At 42.5% G+C, this 14,490-nt stretch overlaps 1 protein-coding gene across 1 annotated transcript in view; it reads right to left on the reverse strand.

Annotated features, from left to right (window-relative positions):
* The window catches only part of SNTB2 (syntrophin beta 2), a 126,669-nt gene that overhangs the window by 9,046 nt on the left and 103,133 nt on the right, over positions 1 to 14,490 (reverse strand). The window contains exons 5-6 of the mRNA XM_069085488.1: positions 9,416 to 9,612; positions 4,402 to 4,577 (exon numbers count right to left, since the gene is read on the reverse strand). Of these exons, the coding sequence (XP_068941589.1) occupies positions 4,402 to 4,577; positions 9,416 to 9,612 (373 nt within the window). The remainder of the gene's footprint in view (positions 1 to 4,401; positions 4,578 to 9,415; positions 9,613 to 14,490) is intronic.

Here is a 14,490-nt window from a genome sequence, read left to right on the forward strand (position 1 = left end):
TCCCTACACCCAGCCTTTACTTCCTCGCCTTTTGCTGACTTCTCAATCTTTTGCAATCTGGCTTTCAACTGAAACAGCTTTCTCCAGAGTCACCAATGCTTCCTCAATTGCCAAGTCCGACAGTCTTTTCTCAGGACTCGTCCTTCCCAACACAGTTGGTGCATGGGATACTGCTGACTCTTTTTTCCTCCTGGATGCCCTCTTCTCTCTGCCCTAGCTCCCGAGCTCCCCTCAGTCTCCTTTGCTGGCGCCTCATTCCTATCATGCTGGTGTTCTCAATATTCTCTCCCAAGCTCTTCTTCTCTGGCACCCTCGTCATTACTGCAGGCCTAATTACCATCTCCATTGCAGACAACCACACTCTCTCGCACACATATACACAGCCCTAGCCTGTCCCCAGCTTGGAGGTTGTAACCACATCACCTGCTGCTTATTACCCATTTCAAAATGGATGTCCCAGAGACACCTGAAACTCAGCTTGTCCAGAACTGAACTCTCTCCCCTCCTCTTCCTCCTCCAAAGTCGCTATTTTTGCCCAAGGCCTCACCATCTGTCCAATCTCCCGATCTGTAACTGGCATTATTCATTCCTCCTTTTCCCTCACCCCACATGTCCAGCCAGTTGCCAGATCCTGCTGGATCTGCCTCCACAACGCTCTTCCATTCCATCTCTTCTCTCCATTCTAACTGCTGTGACCTTTCCATCTGTCTCCTAGTTGGTCTCCCCACCTTAGGTCTCTCATTATTCCAGTTCAAACTACACAATTCAATTTTCCTTCAACCCCAAACCAACCATGTTACTTCGTTAACCAATAAACCCCAGCAGCTTCCTATTAACCGTAGTCTAGACTGGTCATTTCTGTTTAGTTTCGAGCCCTTCACAACTCTATCCCAATAGGGAGTTTATCCTCACAGAGGAATTGTGGGGCAATGGATAGAATTGGCCTTGGGGCCTGGAAGACCTGAGTTCAAGGCCCACTAGAGATACAAAATGGCCTTGTGACCCTGGGCTCTAATTCACTTTAGCTCTCAGGGCTCTAGGCAGCTCCTTAACACTAGAAATTGCAGAGAGATGCTGGCCTATATTGATGGAGGGAGCTTCCCCTTCACCAATAAAGTCACAAATCCAGTCCCCAGTCTTAACTTTCCCTTGAGGTTCAGGGGACCACTGCTTCTGCTTGGAGCTTCAGGGAAGCTTTGGCATGAAGAACCGGCTGACCACGGTGCACATTTACTTCTAAAGCATCCATCTCCACATTGCGCCTGGGCCTTCCACATACCTACTTTGTTCCTCTGAGGGAAACTGTCTCTGCTTCCTTATCCTTCCACAAACAGAAGGCAAATGAGAAAGCGTGTCACGCTGTGTGGGCACAGCCCTCGGACTATTTCCATTCAAGGAAGAGTTTCCTTGGCAACTAAATGACTAAATTTCAACTGCCCCCTCTTAACAGATCACCAGCATTAGCGCTGGCTAGAGTTGTTGTTTTTTTAAGGGCTACAAAAGAAAAACAAGAAAAGCAGGCAGGTAAATTGAAATGGCCTTTTAAAATCTCTTGGGGGGTTTTTGTCAGTGGGTTGCATGCTTATCTGCCTGAGACGGAGAGGTTCACTGAAGATAAATTGGACGATTGTGATTATGTAAAATCAAAAAGGTTTTGTACAACAAAACCCAATGCATCTAAAATTAGAAAGAAAACAGCAAATTGGGGGTAGGTGGGAAATCCTTGCTGCAAGTTTCTCTGAGAAAGGTCTCATTTACAAAATATAAAAAGGCAGGGGGGAGGGGAGGAGGGCACACAGCTAGGTGGCACAGTGAATAGAGCACCAGCCCTGGGATCAGGAAGACCTGAGTTCAAATCTGGCCTCAGACACTTGACACACTTACTAGCTGTGTGACCTTGGGCAAATCACTTAACCCCAACTGCCTTCCCTTACCCCCTCAAAAAATAATTATATATGTATGTTTATGGAATTAATGGAATTAATTTGCAAGAGAACAATTCCCCAGTAGATAAATAGTCAAAAGATAAGAACAGGCAGTTCTCAAAGGAAGCCATCCAAAGTATAAACAACTTTGTGAAAAAAATACTCCAAATCATTAATAGAGAAATGCAAATGAAAGCAAATTTGAGGTTCCAGTCCACCCATTAGATTTGGAAAGATAACAAAAAAACAAAAATGACAAAGGGTGGCTCAGAGAAAAATGGACGTACAATATAATTGGTCACCCATTCTACAAAGCAAACGGGGGGTGGTGGGGTGGTGGAGGGGGCTTGGGCGGGCGCAGAATCAAGATGGCAGAATAAAAGCAATTTGGAACTATGTCCCCAAAGTTACTAAACTATGAATAGTCCCCTTTGGCCCAGGGATACCACAACTACTGATAAAAGAAAGAGGAAAATAATCTACATGTACAAAAATATTTGTAAAAGCTCTTTTTGTTATAGCTCAAAATCAAAGACTAAGGGAATGTACTCCTATTGAAAAAAGGCTAAAAAATTGTGTATATGAATGTAATGGAATATTACTATCCATAAGAATATTTCTGAGGAGAGTGGGAAGCCCAAGAACTGTTGTAGAATGAAGTGATCATACAGTGAAAGCAACTTGAGTGATCAATTCAGTGATAAACTTTGAGTCCAAAGGAAGATGAAACACTCCACTTGCCTCCTGTTGGCGAAGCTAAGAGTATCCTATTCCATTACTTCTGTACCATGGTTTGTCCAGCCATTGCCCAAACCATGAAAGCCCCCTTCGTCAGTGTTCTGCTAGCACAAAGTGCTGCTATGAAAGGCATTCTGTCTTGGTCCTCCTTGGAGTATCTTCCCAGTAATAAAATTACTGGATCAAAGGATATGAACAAGTTAGTGGTTTGTCTTGCATGATTGTTTTCTATAGCAGCCGGATAAATCCATAACTCCAACAATTTCAACATAAGGGTATCAACATTGACTATTTGTATATTTGTACCATCTTTTGCCATTTTAAAGCATGTAGGCTGTTTTCTTTTGCTTTCCTTTGTTTTTGTAGGGGGGAAGGTAGGACAGTTGGGGTTAAGTGACTTGCCCAAGGTCACACGGCTAGTTTGTGTGTGTGTGTGTGTGTGTGTGTGTGTGTGTGTTAAGTGTCTGAGGCCAAATTTGAACTCAGGTCCTCCTGACTCCAGGGCCGGTATTCTATTCACTGCGCCACCTAGCCACCCCACGTGTGAGTTGTTTTCATTTGTATGTGTTTTTAGTAACTTGAAGCAATTTTTCATATGGTCATTGTAAACTGGTCATATCCTTTGATCAGAGTAATAAATCTAATATAAGTACCTATTGATGGACTGGCTAACTGAAGAATGGCTACTATATATTATATATTTGTGTCAATTCCCTATATAGCTTGGATATCCTACCTATCATAGATACTTGATGTGAAGATTTTCCCCCCACATTTGACAGGTTCTTTTCCTATTCTAGCTGAACTGATTTTGTGCAAAAGTAGTTTAACTTTATGTAATTAAAACTATCTATTTGAACTTTTATGATCCCTAGGGTAAAGAATTTCCCCTTTGTCAGAGTTGTGAAAGGTATCTTTTCTAAGTTTTAGCTTTTTAAAAAAAGCAATGTGACTTTTTATATTAAGGTGGCAAATGCACCTAAAGTTTATTGTGCTATATAGTTTAAGATGCTGGTTTAAAACCAACTTCTCAAAGTGTTTTCCATTTTCCCCAGCAATCCTTATTAAAAAGGGAACCCTTCCTCCTACCTCCACCCCTAAAGTTTGTGTTTGGGGCTTTACTGAACCCAGGACTGTCCTTTTCAGTAGTTTCTGGTTCGAACTTGCCTATTCTCTTCCACTGAGCTATTTTTGGGGTTATTTTGTTTTCAGTTGTGTCTGACTCTTTGTGACCCCATTGGGGGTTTTCTTGGCAAAGATAAAAGTAGCTTGCCATTTTCTTCTCCGGTTCATTTTACAAATGAGGAAACTGAGGCAAACAGGGTAATTTGCCCGGGCTCACATAGCTATTTTCTGAGGCCAGATTTGAATTCAGGAAGATATCCTCCTGACTCCAGACCTGGCACTCTATCCATGTACCAATTAGTTGCTTATTCTTTATTAAACCAGTATTAAATAGTTTTTGTGATTAGTAATTCATAATATAATTTGACATCACTTCATTCCTACCTGTTATTTTTTTCAAGATTCTAGAACCTTTTTTTTTTAAAAGCAATCGGGGTTAAGTAACTTGCTCAAGGTTACACAGCCAGTTATTTTTGTGTGGGTGCCGAGTATCTGAGGCCGGAACCGATCCCGGGTCCTCCCAACTCTGGGGCCAGCGCTCTTACTCACTTCACCACCTGGCCGCCCCTTGGATTCTAGAACTTTTAAAAATGATTTCCCCAATCCCACTCACCAGTTCTCCCTCCGGACCACCAAAATCCAAGTACAGATTTCTGATACCATCATCAGCAGACATTTTTAACTTCTCAAAGGGGTATCGATATAACATACTCCCTCCTTCTCGGGAGATTGTGAATCCATTCTCATAATGCACCGTGAGTCGTACTTCCTGGCCATTCATTATGCAGCCTGTATGAAAAAAAGCATGAAAGAGCATGATTAGGAGGGTTTACATTTTGCACTATTGAGTAGTGGAGAATTCTTCTGATTGGGAGGAAGACGACATATTCTCAAACTGCAGTGAGTCACTGCTTACTTGGCATCTGCCAATGGAGGCCTCATCTTGGTCACTGAATTCTCTATTGATACAGAAAAGAGACCACCGTATTCTCTTTGACATATGATCCAGTTCAAAGCAATTAAACATCAAAGAGGTGCTTGCAGTCCCTGGCCTTGAGGAGTTAATACTCTAACTTGGGAAATCAGACATAAATACACAATAATAAAATGCATCAAAATGAATGGTGGCCCAGTGCACTAGGATGTCTCTGAGTGATGGTGACCAGTCACCGGGAAAGGTCTTTTGGAAGGAGGTAGTTTAGGGTGGCTGGTGAAAGAAGAGAGGTCATTGATAGGTCAGTCAGTTCATAAACATTTACCAAGTGCCAGGCACTGCAGTAAACACTGGGGATGGAAAGAATGGCCAAAGACAATTCCTGCCCTCAAAGAGCTTACGATCTAATAGGGGACACAACATGAAAATGATATATACAAAGTAAGCTCCATACAGGATAAGTAGGAAATGGCACACTGGAATTAAGAGGGGCTGGGAAAGTCTTCCTAGGGAAGGCGGGACTTCATCTAGGATTTAACTGAAGCCAAGGGGTGGAGATAAGGAGAGAGAGCATAGCATGCATGAGGGAAAGAAGCCAGGGAAAATTTTCAGAATTGGGAGACAAGAGTGTCTTGTGTGAAGAACAGCAAGGAGGCGAACGTCACTGGACTGTAGTGAAGATGTGTGTGTGTGTGTGTGTGTGTGTGTGGGGCAAGAATACTGGCAAGATTGGGGGGAGGGTAGGTTATGAAGGGCTTAGAACACCAAAAAGAAGTTTTTATATTTGATCCCAAAGGCATTAGAGTTGGGGGGGGGGGGAGGAAAATCACTTTGATGGCTGAATGATGGACACATTAGGGAGAGGGGGAAAGAGACTTGAAGCCAGCAGGACACCCCCAGCAGACAGTTGCAATAATCCAGGTGTGAGGTGACAAGGGCCTATACTAGAGAGATGGCAGTGTCAGGAGAGAAGGGGAATAATCAAGAGGTGTTTCAAGGTGAATTTGACAGGTGACAGCTTGAGTATGGGGGTGAGAGGTGGTGAGGAATCCAGGATCACGCCTTTGTTGTAAATCCAAGGGACCAGGAGGATGGTGTCCTCTGTAGTAATAGGGAAGGTGGGAGGGGGAAAATGAAGTTTGGTTTTGGACATATTTAGTATAAGCTGTCCACAGGACATCCAGTTTGAAATGTGTATCTGAAGATGTGGTAATGGAGGTCAGCAGAGAGTTTAGGGCAAAATAAACAGATGTGACAATAATCTACATAGAGACAATTGAGTCCGTGGGGATCTATGAGATCACCTAATGAAATGTTATAGGGGGAGAAAAAAAAGAACTAGGACTCAGCCCTGTGGAGCATCCATCCATAGCCAGTAGGCATGATCTGGTAGAGGATGCAGTGAAGGAACAGTCAGATAGGCAGGAGAACCAGGAGAAAGGGGATGTCTTTGAAACCAAGAGATAAGAGCGTATCCTGTGAGACAGGAATGAAGGAGGAAATGGGGCAGAAGGTACCTGGTAATATAAGGTAAGGAAGAGGGAAGAAGAGGGAGCTCCCATCAAATAGCCTCAGCCTTTTCAATAAAATATGAGGCAAGCTTCTATGTGGAGAGGTGAAGGAGAGGTGCCCATGGGAGGCTTGAAGAGGAATGAGAAGGTTTGGAAGAGCCGCTGTGAACAATGAGCTGATAGGGCAGATACAGCAGGCTTGCCAAGCAGCAGTGAGGGCCCAGCTGAGATTGTATAACAAATCTGTAGCGGAATCAGTCAGAACAGGTGCAGATCATCAGGGTGTTCCAAGACTGGGGCTTGGAAGGGTACAATTAGTGATATGACAGGGATATAAAGCACCCGGGAGAAGAGGAGAGTGTAGAGTTGATCTGGTTCATAAAGGATCAAGATGGGAAAAGGGGGAGAGTGTGGCTAACGCAGGGGAGGTAGGCCTGGGAAAGAACTGAGAACTGAGGTGATGAGGGATTAGAGGTCATGGTGTAGATGAAGAGGCAGAAGGCCAGCAGACTGTGATCAAGTAAGGGAATTTCACAGTTCATGAAAAAAGAGGTGGTGCCTTTGTGGGTGGTGGCAAGATCCAGGGTATGACCACCTCTGTGCATAGCTGTGATACAGTTGAAGAATTGGGAGATCGGGGTGATTTAAGGTTAGGGTGAAGTCTTCTACGATGAGGACAGGAGTGGAGGAGGAGGAAAGATTGTAAGGCAAGGACTCATTGAGAGAGGGAGGAAAGAGAATGCCCTGGAGGTCTGTAGGCCTACACCTGCATATGGATTGGCAGGCAGAAGAAACTAGGGGGCTGGGGAGGGAGAAGGGGAGAAGATGGGCTAGGGGGATGGTTATGGCAAAGGCAGAAGGGAGCGTGACTCACTAGGGAACAGAAGGAGGGTGGAGTTGGGGGTTTGTGTTAGGGAGAAAGAAGAGAAAAGAATAAAGCCAATGGTTAGCAAGAGGGTACAGCTGACAAAACTCAGACCATCATTTTTTACTAACTGATACAAATCAAAAGGTAAATTAGACCTCTCAAGGTAGAAGGAATTCTAATTTTCATCCTTTCCAAAACAGGTTAATGGATTCTTTAGCAAAGTTACAAGTCTTTTTTTTTTTGCTTTTCCCCCCCCCAAAGTTACAAGTCTTATGGATAACTCTTATCAAACACACGTGGATGTGTGTCTCAATCTCATGTGTGATTTTCTTAGATACAGAATACTACCTCCTATAGATCTGGCCTCTATCTGCATGTTACTGTGAAGAAACTGGCCTTGAGTCACACAGTTAGGACTCATTAGAGGCTAGAGTGGAATCCACATTATCTCAGGTCTCAAGCCAGATCTCCACGCACTACGGCTGATGGAACGGTTCCTTAGAAATCATTTGTTCAAGCCTCTCATTTTACAGATAAGGAAAATGAGGTCTAGTGAATCAGTCGTGACAAGAAAATTAATTGCTCATTAACTACATGATAGTAGATTATTTGAATAACTTGAGTTATGTAGAAAAGCTTTATTAAGACTCTGTAAACGTGTGGCTATAAACCTGTATGTGTACATTTTCCTCAAAGGTAAATTCCAACCAACCAAGTTAAAGAAGAGAAAGAAAACTTGTTTTATTTCTTTTGTGAAAAACTGCTTAATAATTTTTAGCTCTTGCTTAAAAAAATTTATGGTGCTGTTCTTCACAATTGTTGCTTACATAAATAACATTACAGAACGATCAGTCCTTTTATCTGTGGAGAGCCCGTGTTGTACAGTGGATAGAGGGCTAGAGCTGGAATCAGGAAGGTGACGGTTCAGACCCCACCTCTGACACTTGCTTTGTTACCTTGGGCAACCCCAGTTAGCTCTAAGCTTGTGAGTCCCAGACAGGTGGGCTCTGCCTTGATTGATACAGGAGGGTTCCGGGTCAGTGAAATAGGCCACTGGAATATTGACCTTAATCTCCGGAGAGTTCTGAGGTTTTTCAAAGCACTCTCACATATACTTTCTCATCCTTGCAAAAAGTGGTGAGGCCAACAGGACAGGTACAGTCCCCATTTGACAGATGAAGAAACAGAGGCTCAAGAAGGCTAAACTTCCAAAGATCATGCAGCTGGTAAGGGACAAAGCTGGGGATGGAGATGAGGTCGTTGAATTCCAAGTATGAGGAGGGATCCTTTTCACGTATGGCTATACCAGTTTCTCCATAGGCCACCTACACAGTGTGTGTGTGTGTGTGTGTGTGCGCGTGCGCACGTGTATGTATGTGTGTGTAATTTTGGCAGTCTAAGCTGTTGACATTATGCCTAACACAATATCTGGCACATATAAAATAAAATAAGTACTTATTGAAATGAAACCCCTTTCATTATTGCCTAAAGCTACATGCTCAGGACCACTGGGCTCTCCCCTCCACCTGGCAGCTGAACCCACATTGTCTTGCTTCCCCACAGTGAATGTCGTCAGCCCACTGATTGTCTTGATTCTTAAATTTGCACTCACAGCACTTATTCTGATGCTTTGCACACAGTGAGCACTAAATAAACACTGACATTCACACAAACAGAAATGTAGATTTTTTTTTTGAGTAAAATTTTCATTCTTTGAAATTAGCCACTAGAGGGAGCTTAAACAGACTATACCAGATCCTTCCGATTTTTCTCCGCAAAGAACTTTGGAAGTTCATTGGAATATATATATATTTTTTTAGTCAGCCCTGGAAGAGTTCCTGTTTTAAAAAATCTGATATTCTGAATTCTTTATGTCCCTACAGCCATCTGGCTTGTCAGATGTTACCATTTTAAAGATTCCTACACAACATTTATATTAAAAATTCTCCACCCAGGGATGAATGAATTTCAATGTTCAGCAAAGTAAACCAGTGAGTTGTATCCAAAGGGTAATTAATAATAGCATAAAAAGAAAATGTTAATACAAAGTTTTACAATGAATATTTAACCATGGGCATAAAGACATCTCTGGAGCTTGGGAAAATGTCACTAAAGGCAGAGAAGCCAGGTTTATTTCCAATATCACCTCTTCAAGCTGCCAAGATGCTGACAGTCACTTTAATGAAGTGATAATGGAAGAACACATTTCTGCACACACTTAAGATTTGTCTATGTGACAATGATATTAGCTCAAATGAAAGGAAAGCATGTTACAATCACTTAATTACTACTGGAAGTGAAATATCAGTGATACCTAGTGAGACCTCCTTGATCAATTCAGCTGCAGCATGACAACCTTGTACAAGAACCCGGGTCCAAGTTGACAGGTCCCGATGTGTCTCTACCCTGAACATGTGCATCTCGATGCCCTGACGGGAGCCCGTCCTGGTGGCAAATGTAAGGTCAGATCCAATGGACGGTGACCTACATCCCGAGCCCGAGTGTACCAACCTGGGGGCAGAGAACACAGACCTGGTGAGCATTCTAAGAGGAATACAAGAGCCAGCATATGACTAAACACTAAAATGAAGACCACAGGAGACATACTTGGGTTGTACAGGAGAGAAAAATCTGTGTGGAGAGGGTGATGACTTCATATCCAGCTTCAGGCACAGCTTGAAGGTGGGCTAAGATCCACACAGGTGGAAAAGAGGGCAGAGGAGGTAGGAAGTCTCACACAGGGGGCTCTGAATAAAACAAGGTAGGAAAAAAAAGTCTAGTCCAGCTGATGGTACAGGGGATGAGGGAAGATGGTGGTGGAAACAGCATCAGCTCGAGGCATATCAGATGTCTGTCTCTAAGCCTTTCCTCTCTCTGTCTTCCCTCCTTTTCAGAGTTTAAGAACTCTGTTAGAAGTAGTGTGGTACAGTGAAAAAACAATGGAAGTTGGGTCAGAGGACCTCTATTCAAATCCCACCTATGATGCTTACCAGCTGTGTGACCATGGGCCTCAGTTTCCCCATCTGGGAAGGAGAGGGTTGGACCAGATGTCTTTGAAGGACCTTTCCTTCTAGCTCTAAATCTACTCTGTTGCTCTGTGGTTTCATTCAGGAGGAGGAATAAACGGATTGTCTTCCTTCCAAAGTTCACTATAAATGAAAATGGGGGGAGAGGATGGAGGGGAGAGAAAGAAAGATCTTTGGGAGGTTTTTGAGACAAGGGTCCCAAGGGGTCCAGGACCCCTCTGTCCCAGAGGCTGTGCTGGGGAAAAAGATGCAAGTTGTTGAGTTGAGCATCTCTTTGCTTAGTCCTATTGGGAGCCAAATTACTTTCAATGAGAGAAACTATTTACTGTTTCTTGAGGTGAAAATTCGTCATGCTTTATTAAGGATGAGCTCTTTGTATTCCAACTGAATTTTGTGTTCACCAAATAACAGGACATTTGCCACGATTGATTGATAGAATGTCAGAACTTGTATGGAACACTGGAAGGGAGCAGGCAAAGTTCTTTCTTACCATACAATTTGGGACAAGGAAATGATGGTGACACAAATATTATATACCATGATACTTTACAATCAAATTGTCCACGCAGGACTTAATTTGTCTTTCAAAATTTTTTGTAATTGATGCATTAAAATTTATTTTGCATTGAGAATTCAATGACACCATAGGATGTAATTATAAATGTAAAGGGACATACCTTGGGGTAGAAATTACCCCTTATGGTAGTTAAGGCAAACAAAATGAGGGATGGAAATGAAGTAAAGCAGAGAAAAGAAATCAACAGTGAGAAAGAAACGTGACCAATACGGAATATCAAATCTTCTCATACTGCCTACTCTGTGCAACTCAGAAATGAAGCCTGAGGCAAGAAGAGAATTTCAAGGAAAAAGTCCCCCCAAAAATGTGACATCTAGAATTTATGACAGGAAAAATATTTGTAGGAGGGAAAAATGTGCAACAACTTGTCAAGAACTGAGTGCTTGTACAATATATTAAAGAAGCACCCCCAACTGGTAGCCAAGAATGAACTGCACATGTATAAAAACACAAGGAATGCTATTCTCATCCAGACCATTGAATTTTTCAAGGGTTTAATTTCAGGAAAACCCTTGAATCTAGTCAGTTTCCACTATTCCTCCTTCACCAAAACAACATTACTTAAAAAATGTTACACACCACCTCTAATCCAACATGCATCTATTAAATGCCTACCACATGCAAAAAACAGACCAGGGTAGACTTGGAGAATTGTTCAGTTGTTTTTTCAGTTATGGCCTATTTGGGGTTTTCTTGGTAAAGACAACACAATGGTTTGCCATTTCCTTCTCCAGCTCATTTTACAGATGAGGAAACTGAGGCAAACAGGTTTAAGTGACTTTTCCAGGGTCACACAGCTGGTAAATCTCTGAGTCAAGAGTTGAACTCAGGAAGATGAATCTTCCTGACTCTAGGACAGGCATTCTATCCACTGCATCACCTAGCTGCCCTGGCTCCAGGAATACAAAGACAAATTGAAAAATTGTCCCTGCCTTTAAGTAGCTTACATTATAGTAGAGGAACACAATATGGGAATAGCTAGGTATACACATGATAAACTTTTTTTTTTGAAATTCAATTTTATTTTATTTTCAGGTCCAAATTCTTTCCCTCTCCTCTCCTTCTGCCCCACTTGTTGGAAAGACAAGAAAAGTGAAATTCATTACAAATACACACACACATATACATACACACACACACATATATATATATATATATATGCATCACAGAGAGGGAGAAAGAATCAGGCAAAACAAACCCCAGCATTAGCCATGTCCAGAAAAAGAGAAAGAAAATAAAATATGCTTCGGTCTGCTCTCTGAATCAGTCAGTTCTATATCAGGAGATGGGCAGCATGTTTCATGATGAGTCCTCTGGAAGGACTCATCATGGTAGGTCATTGTGTTGTTCAGAGTCACCAAGTCTTTCAAAGATGATTATCTTTATAATATTGTTATTGTATAAATTGTTCCCCTGGTTCTGCTCATTTTACTTTGCATCACTTCATCTATGTCCTCCCGTGTTTTTATAGAACAACAGTATTCCATCACAATCATATACCATAATTTGTTCAGCCATTCCCCAGTTGATGGGTATCCCCTATGCTCTGTAACTCAAAAGAAACATGAGATGTGCAAATGTAGACATCTCCAACTCAAATATTCATTCAGACTGTTTGTGCCCAACCTGTGGTAGAATTTTCCAAGTTTGTATTGGTCTGATCTACCATAGTCAGATACACTATACATTGATCCCAGCATTATGATGTCATTTTGTTCAAGCACAAGGACAACCACAGGGCTTTGCCGCCACAAAAAGGGCTGCTATAAATGTTTCTGTATATTGTGGGTGTAGCAGCAAGCACCCTAGCATATGCAGGATGGCTGCCAGCACAGGTTCTTAGATCTGCTTTTCTAAAGGAAAGCAACTCAAAATGGGTTAACAATCTTACTTTAATCAAACATATATCATTTACCTAGTTCAGGGGAAAAAGTTAACACCCTGAACTTCAGAGAATACAAACAGAAGTTACAAGCAGACAGAGAAAGAGGATTCCAGCTGTCTGACCATCACATCCATACCTAGTCAGTTACCAGAGAGGGAAGCACCAACATCTGGGTTTTCAAAGCCTGGGGGTCTCAATGACTGCCCAGAGTCTCATCTGGTCAAATCACACAACTCTTCTCAAAGTGAGCCCCAAAGCAAAACCTCACATCAGGGTATATATAGTCTTCTCCTGGCTCAGAGAATGTCACAATCCCCTTGACCCATTGTCCAATCACAAAGCAACAAGGTGTGGGCATTTCTGAAAAATAAGTCTCCTGCCACAGGCTCCATGTGACCACATTTGGCCCATTAGAGGGCAGAGTATATTTTCAAATCAAGGAAGCTTCTCAGAGTCACTTAAGCCTATCAAAGGACCAAGGGGCAGGGAAGATCTTCAAATTCCCATTCCTATAACAATAGGTCCTTTTCCTTTTCCTGTGATCTCTTTAGGGTACAGACCTAGTAGTGATATTGCTGGATCAAAAAGGTATACAGAAAATAATTTGAGATTAAAGAGAGAACAAATGGGGGCGGCTAGGTGGCTCAGTAAATAGAGCACTGGCCCTGGAGTCAGGAGGACCTGAGTTCAAATCTGACCTCAGACACTTAACACAAAACTAGCCATGTGACTTTGGGCAAGTCACTTAACCCCAATTGCCTTACCTTACCCCCTCCAAAAAGAAGAAAGAACTTAGGGAGATTTCGAGGTATTTCACAAAGCACTGAGCCTTAAAGAAGGCCAGCAATTCTAAGAGCCTAAGGTGAGCTCAGAGTGCATTTTTTAGAGAATACCAACAGGCCAGTTTGGTTAGGATATAGAGCGTATGGACAGGCTTTGCCTGGAAACATAGATGGAAGCCAGATGAAACGCCAAACCTAAGGATTTCTATTTTATCTTATAAGTCACAGGAAGCCACGGCACTCTCAGCAGAGGAGTGACATAGAGACCCGTGCTTTTTAAAGAATATTCTGGTAGCTGTGTGGAGGATAGAAGACATATAGGGAGCAGAGAGACCAATTAGGGGCATGTAGCAAGAGGTGATAGGGGCCTAAACTGTGGGGGCAGGAGGAGGGTGGTTGTATAAGTGGAGAGAAGGAACAGGAAGTCTGTTCTGTTGTAGAGTCGGAAACTGAATCTTGAGGATGGTATAGGAGTGGGAAAAGCCAAGGAAGACTCTTGAGTGTCAACCCAGGTGACTGGAAGGATGGGAGTCCCCAAATGGGCTTGAGGGGCAGGGGTGGGGGGAGGGAAAGTACAGGGAGATGGATTCCAGCTGGGATATATTGAATTTAAAATTCCAACATTTTTCCAGATTGGATTCTTTTAAAAATCTTGTTAGGGAATAGTGTAATGTTAATAGGATATAAGATCTTCCCCACCCATTAATAGGCCTCATTCAGAGCCCATTAAGGGAAGCTTGCTTAGGGGAGGCTTGCTTGTAGGAAGACCTTCACACCTTTTGTTAAGTTGTAATTAGGCACTGAGTCAGAGGGTTGTGATGCCCTCTGGCTGAAAAAAGGGTATATATACTCTGAGGTTAGCATTTTGCTTTGGGGTTCACTTCATTGGAAGAGTATTCTTGTGATTTGACCAGATGAGACTCTGGGTAATCCTTGAGGAGCCCCCTGACTTTGAAAAACTCAGATGTTGGTGCTTCTTTCTCTAGTAACTATGTATATATTGCCTTGGTCAGACAGTTGCATCTGTCTGTTGATCTGTGCTAATTTCTCAGTTAGAAGCCCTGTCTGTTGGTCTTTATTTCTCTGCTTGTTTTTTCTCTTTTTTGGGATTTTCTCTGA

Source organism: Petaurus breviceps, unplaced genomic scaffold, assembly GCF_028583685.1.
Source record: "Petaurus breviceps papuanus isolate PSGF00001 unplaced genomic scaffold, PetGlider_PUasm1.0 176, whole genome shotgun sequence".
Classification (NCBI taxonomy): domain Eukaryota; kingdom Metazoa; phylum Chordata; class Mammalia; order Diprotodontia; family Petauridae; genus Petaurus; species Petaurus breviceps.